The sequence below is a fragment of the Micropterus salmoides genome, unplaced genomic scaffold (genome assembly GCF_014851395.1).
Source record: "Micropterus salmoides isolate LMB-PRFRI ecotype aquatic unplaced genomic scaffold, ASM1485139v1 Ms_hic_scaffold_11, whole genome shotgun sequence".
NCBI classification, from domain to species: Eukaryota; Metazoa; Chordata; class Actinopteri; order Centrarchiformes; family Centrarchidae; genus Micropterus; species Micropterus salmoides.
The window spans coordinates 19,894,660-19,918,771 of record NW_024040152.1 but is presented as its reverse complement, the minus strand read 5'-3'; the positions used below and the strand labels follow the sequence as shown (position 1 = coordinate 19,918,771).

Sequence of the window (24,112 nt, the reverse complement as noted above, 5' to 3'; positions counted from 1 at the left end):
ATCGATACAGGTAGCCTATAGGCTACATGTTGTATTGCATGTGTGATCATTTCTACAGATTTTAGTCCACAAGCTGTAGTCCATATAGTCCAGCAGGGTTCTAGTTACGCTCCATAAGGAGGGTCTGAGCTCTTATTGAGCAGTAAAATCATGCTTCTGATGGGTTCAGTAATTCATATACCTACAACCATTATTTTTAATCAGATATGTGTGGCCAGGCCAGGAATGATGAGGCCAAACACACAATAATTTTTATGGGTTTTTATTCCCCGACTGGACTCAAGTGAGTATAGTGTTAATCATGTAAAGTCGAGGGTTTAAGGCAGTTGGTGGTTATACAAAACACAGGAATAACTTTCTTACTCTTCCTTTGCTTAGTGCATCTGATCTCAACTATGTGACTTCATAGTACCCCTTAACCATACCACAATATGTAAACAGCTGCCATAAACTAGTTTACACTCACTCTGGTAGACCACTTACTTCTAAACTGGAACTCTAGACCTAAATTCTCAACAATCAAAGCTGTAAAACAGCCAAAATCTGAACAACATCAAAATCTAGACTATCTAGATTAGATAACACCACTCTAGACACTTGACGATTTGACAGTGGGACACGCCTCAAAGTCTGGCGTGTGGGTTCCCGGGAAGTCCGTGGGCATAGGCTTTGGCTGAGGGAATTGCCCACAGTTCATAGTGGTATGGGTTACCGGGGGAAGCCTGGAAGCGAGAGAAATATCACGGCAAATCCGCGTTATTAGAGAAAACAGTAAACAAACAAGCATCAACACCTACGCTGATGTTAACATTGTTGAAAGTTTTCTTTCCATAGAAGCCTCGCAATGCCTCCGAGCGGACCGGAAGTACCCCGCACTTTGAAGTAACATTTGTAAAGTGGCCAAAACGGCGGCTGTAACACAGTGAATCAATATATTTGACCATCACAACCCGAGCGAATGACTCGTTTTGCTATCAGAATGTGATCCATTTGGTCGGTAACATTTGAAAAGGCTACACCAGCCGCACGTATACAATTTTACCCCCATTTACGTTAGCCTGCTCGGCCAGCAAAAGTCAACACAGTGGACGCTGTAGCGCTGCTGCCGACTAGCGTTTGGGGGTTTAATTTGCAGAATGACGGACACACCTACGCACAAGTATAAATGCATGGCTACATGCGTAGCCTACGGCGTAGGTACGCACGTAGACCCAACGCAGGAGTATAAATGGGCCTTTAGGGTTTAGGGGGGACATTGGGATTGGGCCTTAAAGTGACAGTGCCATTAAATACAAAGGACAGAAATCGCTGCAGTAATCCCACCAGCAACTACATAACATTATAACCCACATAACACTATTTATATCTACACCCCTGGTTCACCTGGCGACTGTTGCGTTTCAGATTTTGAGAAAGGAAAGGCTGGGTCCAAATCAAAATTAACAAAAAGATTTAATTACAAAAAATTGAATAAAGAGATGTTATTAGAGAACAAACACAAACACTGCAGTGGACTGAAAAGTTGGTCCTCCTTTGAGATTTACAGCTTTCAGCCATTCCATTCTCACAAAATGAGTTTTTTATATCCTCCAGGTATGTGGGCGCCTCCATATTCACTGGTCGATTGGTTGGTTTCTTCGTCACCCAATTAGGAAGGGTGTACCATTAATGTATTCATAACTTTTGGTCAGACAAAAGAGCGCCGATCCCAGACGTGAAACCCTCCTTCAATCTACAGGAATAAACAGTCTCTGCCCAGAAACTAATCATAGAGAACTTGTCTACAAAATGGTTGACACCCTATCGTGTCAATGAAACAGTTAAAACAAAAGAGTCCTTCTGGCACTAAATAAAGAGGTGTCAGTTTTTTTCACATTACAAAGAGGATACAAACAATGGTTTGATCAGCATTCTGATGCAATTCAGCAGGATACATTTTTAGAAGACAGAGGACACTGAAATACTTTTGGTAAGAAATATCAGCTTTGTTGTAACTTTTCAAACTCTGCACTACATATGTATTTTAACTGAAATTGTTATATCCATTAATAAGATCATAAGGCTAAAATAAACACCTTTTCCAAATGAACTATGCTGCGCACCACATGAATGTCATTACGACATGATTGATTGATGAGGGCAGATTTGCGGTCTCTCCTTGAGCAGTAGTCTTTGTTTGGTTTATTTCAGGCTTTTGAAACTTAAACTTTGTTGCAGTATCACACGCATCTGGGGCAAGTAGTGGGCTGCTGTGTGTGAGAGAAAGTGTTGACCACATAATGATCAATGAAGTCTCTGTCTGTCCAGGCTTCTATTACCATATTTATTTATTTACTAATCTCTGTTGGTAACATTCGTTATACACCCACAACACTCAAATTGTAGTTCAGTTCCCACAGTTGTCATTTTTTCCTATTAAATTCAGCTGATAGCAGTAGACTGGAAGAGAGGCTAAGTTACACTCTTAATCAACGACGGTGTTTTTTTGTGACTGGATGTGGTTAGCTGTATGGACGGAGTTAACATCCTATTTTGACAGAATAAATAAATAGTGCCTGTAAAAAAAGATACTGTTACTAGTTGAATGATTGAAGCGATATACAGTGGGCTTTGTTGCTACACTGGCATGTGAAGTGCTAAGTAGGCCTAGACAGCTCAAATCAATATGCTATATTTAAGGAATTAGCCTGCTAGTTTCCTGTTATAATGTTGACTAAATAATTAAATCTGAATCAATGACAAAATCCCTTCCCCTATAAGTGTCTACATGATTTAAAATCATAATTTGTGAATACGTTTCCTGTCAAATTGCATGCTTTTATTTTGTATTTTTTGCTTGTATTTCCTGTCCTGACCGGCCTGACAGTTGAGGTGGCCTGACAGAGGAGGTCTGCAGTGGAAGTGGCCTGCCAGTGGAGGTCTGAAGTTGGACCCCCTTGAATAAAGTTGTTGTTGATGTGCCATTTAATATGGAGTATTGTTTACAAGTTCTACCTAAACACAAGTCCACATCTGCAGACTTACATTATGCAATAAATATATACATCAGCCACTCAGCACCTTCTTAATACTGGGTTGAACCTCCCTTTGCCTTCAGAGCTGCTGTAACTCTTCGTGGCAAACTTTCAACAAGGTGTTGGAAACATTCCTCAGAGACTTTTGTCCATATTGACAAACATTCTAGCCTCTGAAAGGGTTTATTGAGCCAGGGAATCATTATATTCCAAAAAATTGTATTCTTCAGTTTATTGTGTGATGTGATGTTTGTGAATTATAGGTATGTAAAAACATCATGGCACAATGTTGCTTGTTGTTTAGGTTACGCGAGTTACACAAGTTACACAAGTTACACATATAATCCAGATTTTGTCAATGATTTTTGAATGTGGACTGTGTGAAGGTGTACTACTATACAGTAAGTAGCTAGATATCTTTGCCTTATTTATAATTTATATATATGTTTATGTGTGTGTGTGTTTGTGTGTGCTTTAAACATACAACTACAGCATCATTTTGTTGAAAGTGTTGTGACGAGGACAGATTTTTTCCCCTCATTTTCACTAAGTGCCAAGGATGCCACAACAAAAATGCAATTTGTCATGATTCCATGATTCATTTCTGACAGCAAAAAGCTGTCAGGAAGCTGTAATTACTTAATTATACTACTTTTTTATTTTGTAATTTAGTGGCATTTATCTGTGTCACAGTTTCACAACAATCAATTTTCTATAATGTACAAGCTTTGCTCTCTGGGCCCAGCTCACAGTGGTAGCAAGCAAAGCAAGGTAGTCCAGACAGCAGTGCTTTAGCTTTAGCTATGTCTCTACCTTCCAAAAGGCCCTGAATGACATGCAAAAATTATATAATTAACTCACTTTTAAAATAAACTAGGCCTACTTATTTCACTCATTGTGTAGAGTCATGGACACAGGAAGAAGGGGTGCTGAGGGGGTTTCAACACCCCTTCTTCCTGTGTCCAGGTATTTATATGACAAATTTCATTTTGTCATTTTATATATAAATATAAGCACAGATCGTATCAGCAACAGCAGTGATAGACATGTCACTTCACTGCTGTTGCTGATACGATCTGTGCTTATATTTATATATAAAATGACAAAATGAAATTTTCTGTTCTCTTTTTTCTTTATTCTAATCAGGAGCTTGAAGTTAGAAGATGAGAAGTGGAAAAAAAGAATCTCCCAGAAATATGGAAAAATCCACCAACATTATTCAATTAACTCAAGCATGCATTTGAGTAAATATGCATAATTTAAAGCAGCAGTAATACATTTTTGGCCACAGGGGAGGCAGAGGAAATCCAAAAGAAGCGTGTTCACACACAATTGAAGTAGACACAGAGCAACACTGTTGTCCCATGCCATGTCTTTGCAACTTTAAAAGTCAAATGTAATAAAATTACTTGGATCAAATGTATATTTTCCTGTTTTTTCAGATAAAGGAAACCAGAAGAGGTCTGCTGTCCATTGCTGTCTGTTGTTAATTATCATTCCTTCATGATCACTTGTTTTGTCAACACACACGTTGATGTGGAGAAAATAACCTTTTTATTTGTTAAACTCCTATTCTTTATTCAACTTCCACTGGCATGTGATATTAGAGGCAGTGGGTTTGGTTTTCTCAGGTGATAATTATAGCCAGTAGTGACACTGTTTGCTGTCTTGTGTGATGATAATAAAGTTAAAAAAGGATTTTAATCATAATATGGAGAGAAGTTTTACATAATAAAAAAAAACATAATAATAAATAAATTAACTTACACCCATCACTTTCTGTTGTCTGAACAGATGTATCAGTAATGTAAACATTTTTCTTTGTACATTCAACTTTTATTTGTGCTCAGTCTGATTTGATTGTGTCATTATTGCCGAATTGGCAATGCGTTTGTTCTCCACAGAGGGGATAATGTTCTAATCTTCTTCATTTTGTATACTTTTTAGTGAGGGCTATACGTAAGTTGCATGAAAGTGTAACAGTCTGAGATTTTTTGACTACCTTTAGCTGGAGCAAAATCTAGAGCACTCTCAGTATCATTCAGTGATGTCAGCCAGATGGTGGCGCTTTAAGACTGATTAAGAGTGGCTGAAGTCACTCAAGGATGGGGAAACATGTAGTGAATATGTATTTTTATTCCTTTTTTTTTTGAAAGGTGGGGATTTATTCTCATCAAAATCCACTAATTAATGGGATTAATATTTCACTTTTTAACAGTATACCTCCAGAGAGTGTTATTTTTCACCCACCTACTGTAGCTCCTGCCATCAGTTTATTTTGTATCATAATAGAAAGCAGAACTACAGTAGTTAAATGTTAAGTGTAAATTTGTTCTATAAAGTGACAGTGACAGCTGTTGGTTGAAAAATAAAGAATGGCTAAAATATTAGGTAAACAGATGCATTGTTTTGTTTTGTTTTGTTTGCCATCATTTTGGAAATTGCTAATTTCACTTCTGTTGTTTGATTTGGGTGACGTGGACACAAAATTTGTACAAAATGTATTCTTTATACTTAGTACATCACAGAGATGAAACCTGAAACAAAATTAATCAAACTGAAACACAGATGATGAATACCTACGTTTACAATTACAACTTTTAACATGATAACATCTATAAATAGTTTTATTGTGTGTTTGTGATTGAAGGAAGTTCCCAGCGATTGATTAACTGACTGATTAATATAAACTGATTGATCCATTGATCAGCGGTAGTTGATCAATGGATCTTATACTGTTCCTGTTTAATCTCATCCAGAGAGATCCAATCAAGTGTTTCTTTGATGAGAGACAAGGTCAGGCCTTGAGTCTACCCTGCAGGACTCTTTAAAAAAGAGGAGATGACCACTTTTCATTTAATGTGCAACTTTGAACTTCAGCAGATGAACCAGCAGCATTAGAGGGACATCACTGTGACCTGTAACCAGGTAAGAAACTACGTGTGTGCATTCTGCAGTTTATGTGTAAAGTTAATGTGTAATTACAAACAGACATTCATTTGGTGCATTTAATTTTTTGATTCACAGATTTGCTCATCGCATATCCCAAAACTCCAATTCAAGCACATTTCCTGTCATGGGTAACTCGGCATCCGCTGGCTTCAATACTCCTACTCCCAGGAAACTGTCCTGGGGGCGCCAAAAAGAGGACACAGTCAAACTGGAGGACTTCTTGACACAACATGAAGAGGGTCTCTGGAGACTGAAAGGAAAGCAGAGTTTTTCTGTGAAAAAGGTCCACCTCATTCGCAGCGTCCATTACGTTGCCCTATCTGCCCAAGACAGTGACAGTTTTTATCCAAACAGAGGCGAAATGATGAACCCCGCTTTTGTTGGAGATCAGTCTCGATGAATGACTGAATTCACTGTGGATTAAATCTACACAACATACTCAGCATAAGATCCTCTCAGTTGTGTTTAAAGAGGTAACTGCAAACAGCCCCTGTGACAGCAACATGAGAGGTTGTAGAAGGTCTCTGCTAAAACAACTTTCTCTCACCACAGGGGTGTGAACAAATGAACAGGAAGGAAGGGGTCTGTTTACAAGGAAATACTTATGTCCTTTTTTTGTGAAATGGAAACAAAAGTGAAACTGTTTTTATTTTATTTTTATTTACTATTTTTATGCATTGGTGTGAGCTACTCAAACATATAAAAATGTCTTTTATATTTTCCATTTGAGAAATAATGTTCAGATATCAATGATATGAGCTGAGTTCACACCTCATCACATGACCTCAGCAGCTGTAGGCATCAACCGAATGAAGGAATTCCTGTCTTCACATCTCTTCTTCTTCTGTGAATCACACATTGCAAGGTACAGTTAATGCAGTTTTCCTGGTAAAGAATGATTTTAATATCTTAAAAAATTTAATTTCCTCAGTAACTGAACTTCTCAAATAAGAATTGGTTGTGATAACTGTATTTGCATTATTACATGACCAAAGTAAATCCTAACGAGGGATCATTTGCAACTTCTATGGACTTTTCAATGAGCTTGCATGTCATTGCTTTCAATCAGCACTTGCTGTTCAGGAAAATGTTTCATCTTTGTTTTACATGGATTGTAAATAATTGTATTACATCCTAGCACATTGTTGTCAGTGACGCAGAAAATACAGTTTGTAACTAAGATGTAAGCAGTCTTGTTGGGCAAATACATTCAGCCTTCCACCTAATTCTGTTTTGGCCTCTTTATTTTAGAGCAAAAAATATTTCCTTTTACCTACAGGTTTGTGGTCTTCTCTGACAGATGGTCTCTGCTTTTTCCTGTTGCCTTTGTTCAGTTGAAAGAACAAACAAATTCACATTCAGCTTGTGCAAATAATCAACTATGACAGATTAGTATTATAGTAACACCAAAATATTCTAATTTTAAAAAGTGATATTGCCACTATCGAGTGCATAATCCAGCCATTTTACATCATCAGTGTTTCAATCATCAGTGCTTCCTTTATTAAAGTAACTTTTCTCATTGAACTCCGTAGAGTGGGCTCGCGCTAATAGATGGCCCATTAACAGTGTTTAAAGTACTTACAACAAGTCAATGGGGCTATAATGCTTTATGTTATCTGATTATCAATTAATTAATATGAGTTAACAATTAAAAGACCAGAGTGAGGTTTTTAGTTCCCCATTTAATGTGTTTTACTGGGGTTGTTGAGTCTTGGTTTCATGAAATTCATGAAACATGCCTTAAAGTAATAAAAATGGAGAAGTCACGATCACTAAAATAAATTGAATCCCTGAATAGCCAAAGAAGGAAGTGAGAGATGGTACAGATCGTGATAAAGCCCAGGGCAGTGATCTCAGATGCAGAACTGGGTTGAAATTAAAAGCAAAACAATTATAACATTTGAGTAGATACTTTTTCATGGGATTGGTTCATGAGAGTAAAAATTGAAAAATATACAGTTTATGTGAGAGTAGTTTGGACATGGTTTAGAAAATAGGAATAAAAAATTATGATTTATGATGATTAATACAATAGACTTCCCCAACATGCATGATGGGACAAAAGTCAGATTTTGTGTGTAACACGGTGGATGTGTAGTGTATTAAAAGTGGAATGGAAACTAGACATCTCTCACCAGAGGGAAATGACAGATGCACTGCCTAAGCTTGGAAATATTTGTCACATTATTTGCAGGTCTGACCCCGAGTGGATGAAATGGAGTCTTTAAAATGGCTTCTGGTTTTTGTGTTTCTGTCCTTCAAAGGTATGTTACATTCTCTACACTGTACATCCAACTATACCATTTTACTGCTCGCAAGAAGAACATTTAAACAGTCAGCTTTTTGTATTTTTGTTGCTGTTAAATTTTCTGGTGAATTTATAATTTATTCTCTAAAAGAAGATTATCAGTCCGCCTCTGCTTTGTCTATTTTATTTCATCACATTTTCCTCTGCATTTGATTACAGTTATTCAAACTGAAACCTCATCTTGGACCATTAAGGTACCATCCTCTGTTAAAGGTCTCCTTGGATCTTGTGTGGTGATTCCCTGCTCATTTAACTACCCAGATCCAGGGAAGACTGTCAGTGCATTCACTGGGATGTGGACCGACGCATCAAATCACCTCATCTGTCACACTGATGTGTCTAAAATAATGCAGCAGTATCGGAATAGGATAAATCTGGTGGGAGACGTCCGACAGAAGAACTGTTCACTGAAGATTGATCCCCTTCAACAAAGTGACCTTCAACAAGGGCCTTTTCATTTCAGGATTGAAATAGAAGGCTATGATAAATATTCTTGGAAAGAGCACACAGTCTCCATTACAATGAGTAAGTAATATTAGCAACTTTCACCAGACAGTTAATGCCTGCATTATAAGTCCTGACACCAGTCATTTGTGCTGATCAGCATTTAATGAACACGGATTCAGGAAAATTATAAATTGGTTCCTTTCATTATATTATTGACTTATTTTTTCTACTTGCTATATTGTGTTTTTACAAACAGCCAATTTAACTATGCAGCACCGTTTACCTCTATGTTTTTTTTCAGTTGTTTTATCTTTGAAAGTTGAATTTATAGCTATAACTTCAAACCTCATTTAGGTTTCAAGTGTTGTCAACAACTACCAGATTCCCGGTTCATTATTTGTGCTATTGTAGCTGGTTGCCCTCCCGTCACTTTAAATAGCCTCGATCGTAACGGTTTCATTTCTCTAGACAGATGTTTGAAATTGAAACAGCAGTTCAGTCAAACAACAACAACAAAGTAAAGCTGGCTTGCCAAAATGAGCAGCACATGATATCAATAGGCCTACCACCTGAAAGAAACAAGGAACATCTTTCCTTATATACACCCCACATTTCTTTGTGACATGTTTTACTAGTCGGATTCAGTGTTGCATCCTTAAGTAATTATATCTTGGTTTGGGATTTTCAAGATAGTCATTTTTTGTCAGCTAAAATGCTTCCAAAATTCTCAAAATGAAGGGAATACAGAATACAAAGTTTCAAGAGACACAACTTACTTGCAATACACTAGCCGTATGATCTATGCTAACGCCTATCAAGACCTTTCTTGTTGTTGCAGGTGAACCAAATCCAATTACTTTCTCTATGGAAGAGGAGGTAGTGGAGCATCAAAATGTGTCTGCATCCTGCTTTGTGTCTCACTCCTGCCCCGCCTCTCCTGAATTTACCTGGAGTCACCCTGGAGAGGAACAGGTCCAACTTCTTCAGCTTGAAGATGGCCAGTGGAAAACAACATCTAATTTGACCTTTCGAGCTACCAGCGCTGATGACAATAAGTCTTTACAATGCACCGTAACATACAAGGGTGGCCAGAAACAGAACAAATCCAAGTTCCTCAAAGTAAAATGTAAGTCTACATGGCAGTGGCATTAACAAAAGCTGATGCTTCAAACACTGTAGTAAGTCATACTTATTAATACCAAAAAGAAGAAAGATAGGCAGACATGTTAGCGCAATGATATGTCACATACTGGATATAGGATTTTCTTTCCCCATTGTGGAAGCTGTTTTACCAACACACATACATTCAAATACAACAACTTTCAAAGCAACTTAAATCAAGTTCAGCCATGGTCAGAGGATCACAGCCATCATTTATTCATCTGCACTGGGAAAAGAGCATTATGCCATCTCTCACTGTCATTTTATTGGATGAGCTGGCTGCATGATGGATAGCAAATTCTGTCTGTTTTAGTTTATCTCCTATGTGCTCCCAAAAACCTAGTTAATGGCATCATAACATTATTTTGGCAGTTTTCTATTGCTTTTTTAACTATGCGCCAGCGACCTGCATCAATGGATGGCAATGTCAGCCTCTCAGTCTGTCTGTCCACCACTTTGGTCCAGACTGAAATACCTTAACAACTATTGGATGGGTTGCCATGAAATTTTGTACAGATACATGCTCCCCAGAAGATAGAGCCTACTGACTTTTATTCCAGCGCCACCATAACGTTAAAATTTGTGGCTTTGTGTGAAACTCACTTTTGCCTTAGCGCCATTATCCGGTACATCCAATACTTTGGTTTATGACCAAATAACTGCAAACCTAATGGTATTCCAATCAACCTTGGTTGTTATTACTGTTTAGTACTAAATAAGTTAATGTTAGCATGCTAACACTCCAAACTAAGATGGTGAACATGGTAGGCTAAGCATTATAACTGCTAAACATCAGCACTGTCAATAAGAGCATGTTGCAATGTAGCATTTAATAGCTCAAAGCACCACTGTGCATGCCTCACAGAGCAGCTAGCATGTCTGTAGACACTTATGTGCAGTGATGTCAGCTCAGCTTTGTCTTTTTATGTCTGTAAAGACCACCATGGTATAATGAATGATTAATTGTATTTTTCCATGCAGACACCCCTAAGAATGTGAAGGTTGAGTATAAGTCAGATGCAAAGGAGGGAGAAGATGTGAGGCTTAAATGCTCCAGTGATGCTCACCCACCTGTCGACAGTTATGTGTGGTATAATGAAACTGCTGACCGGGTGTATGAAGGAGATATCTACACGCTGCAAAATGTTTCAAGAAACACAGGGGCCCTGTACTGTACTGCCAGCAATGCATTAGGACAAGGCAAATCAAGCTCTGTGCTGATCAATGTGTTATGTAAGTAAACAATCAAAGAATTCTAACGATAAAGGAGAGAGTTTTATCTTAAATATATGCAATATATATATACCCAACTCATACAATTCTTGTCCTTACAGATGCCCCTGACTTTAAGACATCTTCCTGCTCCTCAGAGGCAGATATGGTAAAGTGCGTGTGCACTGTGGAGTCTAGGCCTCCCAGCATGGTTCAGTTTGTGCTTTCTGACAGAGTCCTGCCAATCACCAAGGTAGAGAAACATGACTCTGTTACCATCGGGACTCTGCAGGCAAAGTTGGGATCTTTTGAGTTTGTCTTCTGTCTGGCAAACAACACGCAGGGCAATGCAAACCTCTCGCTCTCTTTACCTGTTGACAGTAAGTTGTTTTTTCCCCCCCTGTAGCCTGTTAGCATGAAATGTATATCGAGAAACAGAAAAATTACCCTATATGATTTCTGTTTGGACAGGTAATATGCAGACTATTGTTATCATCGCTGCTGGAGCAGGCGCGGTTGTGGTGATACTTTTAATAGCTGTGTGTGTAGTTGTTAAAAAAAGGTAAGTTGATGTAGAAAATGTTTGCTGTGATTGAAAGCAAGTAAACAAAATTATGTTTCTCTTTTAATTTTGTGTTCTATAGCAATCTGAATATAATCTTAATGTTGGAAGACATTTGAAGTATTTTTAATACAGTGGTAAACAGACACCACAAAGAAATATTTAAGCCATGCAAAAAGGTATTACTATAGAGTGGGCATCATAGCCTGTGCTCCGTTTTGCAGTTGTTATTATTGGATTTCAGTGGTTGTGAAATGTGCCAATAGTTTTTTTTTCATGGCCACATATTAAAAACCAGTATTCTGCCAGTAGGGGGAGATCTGGAGATGCACCAACACCTCACATGAGCAACATAAAGGCAGACAAAGATGTGGATCTGAAGTATGCTGCAACAACAAGGTTTTAGTTATTCACTTCAGTTTCAATAAAATTTTCCTCATGATGTAACATGACACAAAGAAGTTCATCTGTCTTGAGTGGGTTTATGTGGTAAATTTGGTTTAAAGAAAGTTTGTTTCCTGCATTCTCAGAAAAGAGAAGAACTATGATGACGCGTATTGCCCTGAGGTTTATGCTAATGATCATGTATATGGCAACATGGAGGTATGTCAAGTTGTCCTTATTCACTCATTATTTCCATGCATGAAAGAACCGAATGAGTTAGTCTTGTTTCCTATACAGACTGACGAGGATGACGCAATATACGCCAATGTGTAACATGAACAAGAACAGCGTTGGATTCAGTGGAAGAACAGCTACAGTCCTTATGTGTGTTGTCTAACTGATGTGGATCACGAAAATTGTAAAAATAAATATATACTATATATACTATATAAATATATAAATCTATATAGTATTATTTTTCTGTATCCTGTAATTCACGTATGTTTTTTTTAAAAAAGTAACAACAAAACAAAAATAACTATATACAATGCATTTGTGTTTGCAGTTATTGTTTCTCCAGAATTTTTCCTGACTGCTTGTCTGATATGTGTTGATAAAAAAACATTTATTAAAGTAAATAACAAAACATGCTGCACAACATTCACAAAAGTGTACTTTTTGAAGTTCCTCTTTTGCAGGCATGATTGCATTATCAGAGCAACAGATAAGAACATAGCTGTTGAAGTTTAGAAATACCTATTTCCTGCTGAGTACCAAATAAATTACTGACAAACTTTTCTGTGCACTGCTGTAAAACCAACAGGGTTGCTGTCTCTGTCACAGTAGCACAACACAGATGCATTGAACATAATATTACTTGTCTCACAAAACCGTTGTGTAAGAAAGCTTGTACTGTAAATGTATCTGTGTGTATGGACACATGACAGCAACCCTTACAAGTTCATGCCCCATCACAAGTTGTATTCACTCATTAATCAACTATAACAATGAAAGTGAAAATATTCTGTGTGTGCTCATCAATGTGGAAAACCCCATGTGTGTCATGAAAGTGACACTGCCCGAACATCTGCACAACTTTTGTGTCAGCCTAAGTGTGTTATGTTCAGGAATCTTGAGGCTTAACTTGCAAACTAGCAACAAAGCTGTCTGTGTAGTTTAGACAAAGACAACATTATAACTGTCATGCAGAAGGATTCATTGTAGGACTGTTGTATGTAGTTTTAGTTACATGTATCAAATAAACTGAAAGTAAAAAGAAGCTGCCCCCCTCATGTCCTGGATTGTTGACTACCTGACTGGCAGACCACAGTATGTGCGACTGCAACACTGTGTGGTCAGCAACACCTTTGCCCCGCAGGGAACTGTTCTCCCTCCCTTCCTCTTCACCATCTACACCACAGACTTCAACTACCACACAGAGTCCTGCCATCTTCAGAAGTTTTCTGATGACTCTGCTGTGGTTGGATGTATAAGTAAGGGTGACGAGGCTGAGTACAGAGCTGGGGTGGGGGACTTTGTCACATGGTGTGAACTGAACCATCTGCAGCTCAATGTGACAAAGACAAAAGAGCTGGTTGTGGATCTAAGGAGAGCCAAGGCACTAGTGACCCCTGTTTCCATCCAGGGGGTCCTGGATTTTTTATATTTATACTATTATATTATATACTCTTTATCTATCTACCTTTGACAAGTGCAACTGTGACAAAAGAATTTCCCCTCGGGGATCAATAAAGTATTTCTGATTCTGATTTCTGATTCTGATAACTAAAGAAGGCTTCTGTATTTAATCTGTTTACAAAAAAGTAGAAAGTAGAAGTATAGAGCCACAGCCAGCACATTCTTTATAATTAACCAAATTAATTAAAAATTACATAATAAGCAGCATTTTACTTCACCATTAATGATGCCCCTTTAGCTTAAATCTTAATTTGCTACATTTATCATACATTACCATAGACACAAAAACTGTAATTTTTTAAGCAATCATGAACAATCAATCAATGATTAAAGAGAAATTTCGGGTCTTTCAAATCACATTACACTGTGCAGGGAAATGTTCAGCATGTCTGAACTGACTGATTTGGTAGATTTGTCGGGTAGGGTAATATTTCTCATTCAGCTATCAACAAATAAGCAACTGTAAGACATTCAACTACAGATTTGACACTCTTTGACTTACCCATTCAGAGTGAAAAATGATATTCAGTGCCTGCACTGGGCTCGCATCATATTGTGAGAATGGTGGAGCTCTCTGCCTTCTTCCCCCCTCTGTAGTGCACTGTGCAGTTTAAAGGCGTGTTGAGGTCAACGAATAGAAGGTTAAAGGTCAGGGTTGACACGATTTTCCACTTCCAGTTAGTCAGCCTCTTTGAACGTAGCATGACAATTCCAGAGTGGCTCCAGGAGAATTTAGGAGGAATATATGGGCAAGAGTGGTGCACAAAGCAGGAGGCAGTTACTTTATCGTTCATCTCCACAGACAGAGTTGGAGGCACTGGGTTACCTGCAGAGTTTAAATATGATACCAACATAATACAATGAACAAAATATAATTAACAAAAATGGTTAGTGTATTGATTTAGAAATATTAAAATAATCTATACAATACTCACTTATGACATCTATGGTCACTGAGTTGTTTATGTAGGAGAAGCTTTTGTATTGCGGCATTTCAATCCTGAAGTAGAAAGGGCCGACATCTGTCGTCCTCACACCATCCAGCAGCATGGTGCAGTTGCGTGCTCTGAGTTTTCCCAAAAACTGGGTTCGTTTTTTGTACTCCCCAGGCAGTTTCCATTTGGGGAGATTGGTGGAGATGATCTTATTTCCTTTCTTCCAGAATCCCCTCCAACTGTTCAGGATCTTCTTTGAGGTGCGCCTGGGGTAAGTGTAGGTGCAGGGAATAACCACACAGGAGCCCTGCAGGGCCGGAATCTTTGCAGGTATTTTTGCTGTCCATTGTCCGGGAGGACTGGAGGACTGGATATAATGGATCACTGAAATCAAGAAAGAACAGTGATTTATCTTTAAGTGTAAAATTATGGTTAATTAGTTAATGCAACAGCAATGTAAGACTCACCATGTAACAACAGCAAGGAAAGCCGCAACTTCAGCTTCATCACTGACAAGGAAGAGAAATAAGAAGTAAATAAAAAGGCAATAACACACATGTCAAACTGTGTTGCTGTTATTGTATTTATTTATCTGTATTTTAGTCTTTTCAATGTTTTCATGCTTTTATCTTGTATTGTTTTTGTATTATTCTCTCTTGGGTATTATTGTCTTTACACTTGTTAAAGCACTTTGTAACTTGTTTTTGAAAAGTGCTCTACAAATAAAGATTATTATTATTATTATTATTATTATTATTTTTACACACATACCAATAATTTACTTACCTCTGAGTCCGTTTAATGGCTGAATGAATACCCCTTCACTTCACAGTGCTTGTAAGATTTGTGCATTTCAGTCTTTGGATGTCATATTTATAGTCTGGCTTTTGTTACCAAATGTTTTACAAAGTGTTGAGCTCATTGTGTGTGCTGTTGTTGTTCATACAGCTACAACAGAAGCCAAGGAGTCAGATGCTGTTGAAACATGTGATAACATTCTCATTGTATGTCCTCTGTTTGACTTATCACTTCTGTTACAAAGAATACTTAAACACAGAACACTGAGTTCCAGTAATACTCAAGACATCAAAAGAGAATAGCGTGGTTAAGACATGATTTTTTTTATTCTCAACAAAAGGCCATCAAGTGTACCAATGAGGGCTAACAGAGTCTGCGAGGGAGAAAACCTTTTAGAGATTATAGATGAGTTACAAGATTATGTAATATTTATGTAATTATTATTGACATTACCACATTCAAATGTAGCTTTTAATCACTGTTTTTAAGGGAGATACTACAATGACATTGCCTTATTTTTAAAAAGCCATTTTATGCTCAGTCAAATGAGATCATAAAACATCACCAAGAAGAAATATTTAGCATAGTTAATATTTTAATTAATAGCTGTTCTTGTACTTTGATTACTGGTATTTTGGTTGCAACTCTAACAAGTTTAAATTTTGTATACTTAAAAAAGAAAAATGTACTAAGATCAGTTGGTAAGATTTAGGTGCATGTAAACATAATTTCTAGGAGACAAGGATGCAAACAACACATTTCACATTAGTTTAACAGAAATGCAAGTTAACTTGCTTAAAGTTAACTCAATTTAAAGATCGCCTTTGTTTCAATTCACAAATCCAAGATCATGAAGTTGACATAACTAATGTTCTAGATGTGTCCAGGTTTTTTTTGTTGATTGAACTTTTTGTTGTTTTAACTTCATACTTTGAATTAAAACAAATAATTATTAAACTTTTTCAGTGCAAAAAAACTTCTCTTAACTAGTCTGACATACATTTCTGCATAATTCTAACTCACAGTTTCAAGTTAAAACAACTTAACTACATATATACTGCTTGTCATTTCAATTTCAAATTTATTTCAGTTTACATGCATAAAGGCCCTTTCAAACAGACTACAACAGCAGTGCTGCTGCACTATGAAACCCATTGTTTTCATTGGAGTTTGCCACACCACTGGGAAATTTGTTGCTGTGTTGAGCAACGCACACCACAGTCAAAGTTCTAAATAATTTAACTTTAGCACTGATCCCAGCAGCAATCGCTGGCACATTGCCTCTCATCTGAATGGGCCTTAAGGACGTTATCAGGAACTCTTTCCACTGGTGGCACTAGTCTTTTGTGTCTATATTTTGGTTGGAATTTGAATATATGACTTATCTGCAGTATATAGGGATGTAGTACACCACTATCTTTATGTGCAGGGCTCAACCTGGATGTGGGCTGGACTAACTGGAAATGATTTAAACCTGATATTGGTATGGGTTAATCAGAAGTTGCTGTATTATTTAGAAAACTATTTACAGATCAGACTGAGCTTCAGATCTATGTTTTTTTTTTTTAAATGACCTGTATTTATAGTTTACTAGAAAACAGATATTGACACATTTTACTCCGATGATGCTCGTACTTGTAAAAGGATCTGTACTGGATACTCATTTTAACCGAGTACTCGCTCAACCCTAATAATTTGTTGATTATGTCCATGTTTCTCTCAAACTCAAAAGATGCAGCAGCTAGGCAATTATAAACACCCAATTTTTTTCAACTGATAACATACACAAGTTCAATCAGCATGATAAAAGTTTCAAATAGCCAACACAATGAATTAATGCAAATTTAACTTTTGCAGTTGAGTTTAAAATCTAAAACTTGTCAGAGGTCTTTGAGTTAAAAAGAAGAAGTAAGTTAACATGACTAAATGGGTTTGTAATGTTTTACAGCTTGTTGTTTTACAACATGAGACTCTATAGGAGCAATTGTAAGTTTAGTCTGTCACATGAAATTAATTCCACTGTTGAAATTCCACACTTGGAAACAGAATGAGAGTCACTGGGAACCCTGGGAAGACAGCAGTCTCTCACATATGATGATAAGCTGGTACAAAGTATCCAGGACACTGATACAACAAAGGTTGATAAAATCATATTCCTCAACAAAATCTTGTCATGTGCGTGGTAAAATGTGTGTGATCATTAAATAATTGAACAAAGTACAGCACATTCAGTCATATTATAGTTTTTCTCAATTGCTTGAACACTATAACCAGGCTATTGAACTAAAGGTCAATATTTTCAGCAAGACTGAATGGTTTTTAGTGAAAAGCTTCATTTTGATCTGAAAAAAGGATGTTTGGGGAATTGGGTGAGAAGTTTTGCATTTGTGTTTAGAGTCTCGTGAAAAAGAGGCAAAATTTCAAGAAATGTGTTCAAGCAATTGAGAAAAACTGTAACACAACAACTGATACTTGCATATTGTTGAATTTCCTTACAGTCAGAATAGCTCAGCATGAGTCTGTATCATAGGAATTATTAGAGGTAGTGAGTGCAAGGTACCTCTGCAACTTCTCACCAAAATGGAAGAAAAAAGACAGGTGGCAACACTAACAGCATTACTAACTTCCACTTTATTTACCACATGCGTTTACACAGTTGGTTATTGTTTAGAACATAACTTAAAGTGCAGTGGAAGAGAAGTAAACATTGTAAATCACTAAGGACAAGCGATGACATCCACTTTTAAGCCTTTATTTTTGGTACAGCAGATAAATTAAATGTCACATCACAAGTAATTACTCAATAGGAAACTGAATTAGAAAAGAAAACAGAAGTTTCAGCTCCAGCACAGATGACTCAAGAAGTGAACTGGCAAACACATTGAGAAAGACTGGAAAAAAACACTGTGTATCATTTCACTAAACCCAAAATGTGTCAAGTGAAGATATACAGACTTTGACTCCTCTCTCCATGGGTGCTTTGGCTACATTAGAAGACAACATTAATAAATTCCACAGAAAACACAACTCGCATCATGAGATAAACTTGCAAAACTGATGGGCTACATTCTTGATATCCTTTCCTGTATCACTCAGTGGGGAAGTACAGCACTAACATTGGCATGCTAACATTTTTGAGCCTCAGTGTTTATTGTACTGTAACATATAAGCCCCAAAAAGTAACCATGAAAAGCAAAATAATGAACATTAATTGCAGGTCTGTGAAGGGACACAATCTCTAGTGTCCTGCATAAATGTGAGACATGTTACATGAAACCACCCGACCACCTTGACCATATACATAATCCATACCAGCATGTACCTAAACCATAGATCTGTTTGAGTTTCCATTGTAGAGAGTAAATGCAGGGTTGTTATCCGATAGTATTAGCTGCAGTAAACAAAGGAACACAAGAACAAGGCTTTGTGTTATTTGTTCACGGCATGGGCCTCTTTATTACAAGAAGGAGACAAGCTTTGTTTGAGAAGAGGCTCCAGGCAGCAAGCGTTGTCTTAATCGATGGGATATTTAAAAATGGCAGGTTTGTGAGTCATTTGTTGCGCAAGAAGTGACGATTCCTTTTAACAATCGATGGACTGCAGTGTTTCTAGCTCCACTTTTAAGTTCTAGGACAGTGCGCTGGGTACCTTAACAAAAGGGTAAACGAAATGCATTCTGTATGTAAATTGGAAGAGTTCTTGGTTTCTGGAAACTTTCTCTTCAATCTTTCTGTCCACACTGGCTTTCAAGACATCCCTTCCTAGTATGACTCTATTGTAAGAGATGAGTCTTTCTTGTTGCTTTCCATCTCATTGTGGTCATTTTTAATCTCCTTGTGGTCATGTCATGTCTCTTTCTGGTTTTGTCTCTCTTTGTGGTTGTTTTGTGGTGTGGTTTGATAACTGGGTTGTTCAACATCCCAATCTCTACAAGGCTGCTGTGATGACTACTTACAGGCATGATTTTGTGTGTCTGTGTATCTTTGTGTGTATCTTTCTTAGGGGGAGCTGTGCATCCTTTCATCCTTGTGATTAAATAACACTATTGTCATACATCCTACTGGGCGAAAGGCAGGGTACACTCTGGACAGGTCGCCAGTCCATTGCAGGGCCACACATAGACAAACAACCACTCGCGCTCATACCTAAGGACAATTTAGGGTCACCAATCAACCTAGGCCGCATGTCTTTGGACAGTGGGAGGAAGCCGGAGCACCCGGAGAGAACGCAGACACGGGAAGAACATGCAAACTCCACACAGAAAGGGTTTGAGCCCACGACATTCTTGCTGTGAGGCTAACCACTGCACCACCATGCCGCCCACACACACACAAATAATATATATCATATATATATATGAGCATGTGTGCAAATCAATGCAGATATATCAAATTAATTTTAAAATTAAAATGTTAAAATTAGTGAGGTGCCGCTTTTCCCCTATCTGAATAATCCACATTTGCATATATGTTGTCTGTGTGATCCATTCTTTGATCCATCTGACCTGGAGGGGCCTGCAAAGACAGAAGTTGGGTCTTTAAAAGGTGTCCTCTGGAGTTTTAGACCTCTACTCACAGTATGGAGCAGTTTTTCTATGGGTGGCTCCCCATTTTGTACGTGAGGATGAGCATGCAGGTTGATGCAATATTATTATTATTATAATTTCTGCCAGTGCTGTCTCACCAAGATAATGATCAAGCAAAGGCAATGAAGAAGAAGAAGGATAAAACTACATTCAAAATGTTCTGAATCTGAAAGATAAGCACATCATGTTTTGTTGAGTAACACAGAATGTGACCATAGCTTTTGCTTGTTTTAAGAAAGCTCCACAGGGCACCTTTAAGGTTAGCTTTAGTTGATAAAAGTTATGGGATTTGTCAGAGGGTCTTGTCTTAGTTACCATCTTGTTGGGTTATTAAAACCCAACTGAGTGGGGGTATTGTACCTCAGTGTTGATGTAGACAGGTTCATCAATTGCCTTTGGTTCAGGAAGTTTCTTGTTGTCTTGTTTTTTGCTAAAAGGTTCTCTGAAAAGACAAAAAATACCTGTATGAATTCTAATATAACAGAAGATGTGTTGCAATTCACATGCACGCATCTGGTGTAATAACTATTTTCTCTACCATCAAAAGTCAACTTCAATCTTGTCAATCATGTGTTTAGCGGCTAAACCATTGTGTCATGAAACACACCTTTTGACTTGGTTTGATGATGCTGTGCTAAAATTTGCATAATATCCAGATTCCTGCCTGGTGAATGACTGCGACCTGTGAAAATAGGTTATTTCTATGAGACGTGTTGCTTGTGTTTTGTGTTGACATGATTATGAATCAAATCATGACACAAAACGACACCCTTGTTTTATGCCATATATTTTATACTTCAAATAATTTGTGTAGATATGGGTTACTTTTCCACAAAAAAAGTTTAATTACCTCATTAAAAAATCTCTACTTTACATTTTATAAAACATCTGCAGATTGTTTATGTTAAGAAAACACAAGGATCAGTCATGAAACAAAAGTAATTTTGCTATTTGCAAGCCCCACACTCAATTTACAAATGAGCTAAAAGTGTAGTTACCTTTTGCATTTTATGTAGAGGACAATTCCAGTAACAAAAATAATGATCAAAAGTGCAGCAACTGGTATAAAGATGGCCAGATACATTTGTGATGAATTCATACGCTCTGTGAAGAAAAATTACTTTTCCTGTGAAAAGCCATTTTATTTACAGATGTTGACATATTGAACATTAGTCTGAAACAGTCCTGAGAAACAAACTTTGTACACAACTTACTTTCTGTTGTTTCACTGGTGGATATTGGGCTTGATATTGTGCTTACAGGTGTTATATCTAAAAAAGAAATGAGTTTGTCACAGTTTTCATTATAGTTACATTTTACTCTGTGGTACTTTTTTGTTAGAACTATTGGGGAAACAAAATGCAGCCTTTTAGCAAATTGGGTACAGAAACACATATAAATGTGAAAGAGTAAAAAAAATGTAATGTTATACCTCGGTCAAGAGTTACTGACTCGATACCTGGCAATTTGGGAGAAACGTATGAAGTAGAAATTATTTCCCTTACTCAAGAATATAAACATAATTTGAATCATAATTCAATTGTTTTAATTAAATTCTTACCAATTACAGAAATGGAGACTAAGTTTTTGTTGAAACTGTAGTTGTCATTCTTTCCTATAACTCTCACGTAGATATTTTGCATCCTTTCCATGATCTTCATGATCTTGAGAGAGCAGTTTCCTTTGTCTTTATCTCCAATGAGCATGGTTTTTCCTTTGTACTTGTCAAGCACATATGTGTCATTCGTGTGAAAAATAAATGCATTTTTGTCTTTGTCATTGATATTAAATTTACTTTTCTCAAGTTTTTTCCAGTAAACTTCAACATTGTCAGTGCGTTGTTCGGGCGGATAGGTAAACGTACATGGTATGGTCACGTCTGAGCCCAATGATGTATTTATGTTTCCTGCGACTGAAATATTCCAGGTTTCACCTGTGTTCAAAACCAAACCACAATTTATATTTATTAAAGTGCATACTTCATTAGATACAATTCAAAATAAACACATTAACTCAACACAATAAGTGACCCACCTTTTGTAAAAGAGGCCAGGATCAATATGAGACTGAGATCAATCAAACACGACAGCTTCATCTGATCCAAGAATGACATTCTGGGGTTTAATGACATAATCCTGAAAGAGGAGTAAATCCAGTTAATCTAGTTTGCAGTATCTATCACACCTGGTAGTCTACATACTACATAACCCTGGAGTTAAACCACTTCTATCTTTCTGCTTGAAAGAAATACTCACTGTGAGAGGGACAGAGAGGAAGGTGTAGTACTTTTTCGTGCTTTGTCAATATGTATTAGATCTTAACACTGATGCGAAATTCTTGGGTGTGTTTCCTGTTGCTCAGTGGTGGTGAAATAAATGAAGGAAGTTAGGAGAAAAGTGAACACTTACCACCATATAATTTTCTCATTGAGTTTGAAGGCAAATATTTTACTCGAATCAAGAATCTTGAGGGCAAACAATGAATAGTTAAAAAGGATAATATTTACTTGAAGCTTAAGTGTATTTATACGTCTGAGAATCCCTCTTTACACTTATCAAAATAACAATAGCTCATAAGTGCAAAGCTACAGAGGAAGTCTTTGGGTAATAGTACATGGTGCTCACTCATTCCTTAGTTACCACTCACAATTGTATGAAGGCCTTCCTTATTGTTAAGTGTTACCAGTCTTCAAGTTATCACACATCTATTAGTGTTACATTAGGGTAATTTTGTTTTTGGTTATTTAGTATCATCTAGGATAAGTGTGCTGTGACCTGAGTATAATATTCAGTGGTTCAAAAAAAGGCCTACCAGTGCTGCTTGTTGATGGCATCTCTGCCATCAACATCCTAAATTAATTTAAGGTTTCAGCAGTCTGAGGGAGACAAAAAACAAATTTCAAAGGTATAGTATCTTTCTAAGGTATGCTGTTCTGCAGCTCAGCCTGGAAACAGTGTCTATTACTGCATACACAAAGAATGTCATACTTAAAAGATAGACATCCACTTGATTTGTCCAACTCTAAAGCCTCATATTTGTTTCAGCTGACCTTTAAACTATACTTTTGCTCAAAACAACAACGGTTGATTTTGTCTCCAGCACTCCGTTTAAATTGCCTTAGGAAGGGAAACTTTGCAGCCAGTACAGCCAGAAGGAACAATAACCCTTTTAGTATAGGTTACAGTGGCCTACGTATGGGTATGCTAGTGTTTTTACAAGAAACACTTGTCAGAATATCTTTAAAAGCTTTTTACACAATGTTTTTAATGTACATAGTCTTTTTTTTTTTTTTTAGCCAATAGTTGTTTACACATCCAGCAGTTACATTTACATTTATTCATTTAGCTGACGCTTTTATCCAAAGCGACTTACAATTGCTATACATGTCAGAGGTCGCACACCTCTGGAGCAACTAGGGGTTAAGTGTCTTGGTCAGGGACACAATGGGGGATAGGTCACAGTGGGGGATTGAACCCAGGTCACACCAAAGGCATAGTCTTATCCATTGCATCATCGCCACCCTACTACCCTATAGTCTACAGCTGCTAAGAATCATATGCCTGTTACATTAGTTAAAGGTGGGTCGTGGAAGAACTTAGTCAAGTCCATCCATCCATCCATCCATCCATCGTCAACCGCTTATCCTGCGTACAGGGTTGCGGGGGGCTGGAGCCAGTCCCAGCTTACATTGGGCAAAAGGCAGGGTACACCCTGGACAGGTCGCCAGTCCATTGCAGGGAACTTAGTACATTTTTAAATTTATAAGATGCTATCTCAAAAAGATTTGGGTCTCTTGTTTCCAACTAGTTCAAAATCTAATGAAAAACCCTATCAGATAGATTTGTTTTAGGATACATGTGAAAGTACATTTACTTTATAAGTACTTTACTTGAGTATTTTCTTTTCATGCCACTTTCTAATTCTACTTCTAGATTTCGAGATTGATATTGTATAAAATATGATGTTTTGTTATAAATGACCCAACAGTTTATACAAGCACAGCTGAAACGATTAGTTGGTTGACAGAAAATAAACTGGCATCTAATATGATCA

At 37.3% G+C, this 24,112-nt stretch overlaps 3 protein-coding genes across 12 annotated transcripts; 1 reads left to right on the top strand and 2 right to left on the bottom strand.

The window, feature by feature from the left end:
• Positions 1-5,503: 5,503 nt before the first annotated feature.
• Positions 5,504-15,551, bottom strand: LOC119898334 (myelin-associated glycoprotein-like). Of its 6 annotated transcripts, none has more exons than XR_005443524.1 (7): positions 15,463-15,551; positions 15,144-15,185; positions 14,677-15,060; positions 14,244-14,567; positions 7,240-7,290; positions 6,738-6,810; positions 5,504-6,216 (listed from the first exon to the last, which is right to left on the bottom strand). XR_005443524.1 is itself a non-coding variant. In XM_038712547.1 (5 exons), the coding sequence occupies exons 2-4, from the start codon at positions 15,181-15,183 to the stop codon at positions 14,290-14,292; spliced, it is 702 nt and encodes a 233-aa protein (XP_038568475.1). In that variant the 5' UTR covers positions 15,184-15,185; positions 15,463-15,546; the 3' UTR covers positions 5,504-6,216; positions 14,244-14,289. The 6 variants fall into 6 exon arrangements, 2 of the variants coding, with proteins under 2 accessions (XP_038568475.1, XP_038568474.1); XR_005443525.1 differs by having other exon boundaries at positions 7,244-7,290; XR_005443522.1 differs by lacking the exon at positions 5,504-6,216 and having other exon boundaries at positions 6,608-6,810; positions 15,463-15,546.
• Positions 6,696-12,691, top strand: LOC119898315 (myelin-associated glycoprotein-like). 3 transcript variants are annotated; one of them, XM_038712519.1, is made up of 9 exons: positions 6,696-6,831; positions 8,164-8,233; positions 8,437-8,802; positions 9,563-9,850; positions 10,867-11,118; positions 11,220-11,477; positions 11,569-11,659; positions 11,969-12,058; positions 12,190-12,691. In XM_038712519.1, exons 2-9 carry the CDS (start codon positions 8,185-8,187, stop codon positions 12,374-12,376), a joined length of 1,581 nt encoding a protein of 526 aa, XP_038568447.1. In that variant the 5' UTR covers positions 6,696-6,831; positions 8,164-8,184; the 3' UTR covers positions 12,377-12,691. The 3 variants fall into 3 exon arrangements, with proteins under 3 accessions (XP_038568447.1, XP_038568448.1, XP_038568445.1); XM_038712520.1 differs by lacking the exon at positions 6,696-6,831 and having other exon boundaries at positions 7,297-8,233; positions 12,190-12,262; positions 12,341-12,691; XM_038712517.1 differs by lacking the exon at positions 6,696-6,831 and having other exon boundaries at positions 7,297-8,233.
• A 4,155-nt stretch (positions 15,552-19,706) lies between the features above and the next one.
• LOC119898330 lies at positions 19,707-22,416 on the bottom strand. 3 transcript variants are annotated; one of them, XM_038712542.1, is made up of 10 exons: positions 22,315-22,416; positions 22,094-22,194; positions 21,924-21,992; positions 21,621-21,780; positions 21,492-21,518; positions 21,274-21,330; positions 21,058-21,163; positions 20,667-20,741; positions 20,420-20,501; positions 19,707-19,988 (listed from the first exon to the last, which is right to left on the bottom strand). In XM_038712542.1, exons 4-10 carry the CDS (start codon positions 21,763-21,765, stop codon positions 19,893-19,895), a joined length of 588 nt encoding a protein of 195 aa, XP_038568470.1. In that variant the 5' UTR covers positions 21,766-21,780; positions 21,924-21,992; positions 22,094-22,194; positions 22,315-22,416; the 3' UTR covers positions 19,707-19,892. The 3 variants fall into 3 exon arrangements, with proteins under 3 accessions (XP_038568470.1, XP_038568468.1, XP_038568469.1); XM_038712540.1 differs by having other exon boundaries at positions 21,621-21,992; XM_038712541.1 differs by lacking the exon at positions 22,315-22,416 and having other exon boundaries at positions 21,621-21,992; positions 22,094-22,308.
• Positions 22,417-24,112: the final 1,696 nt, after the last annotated feature.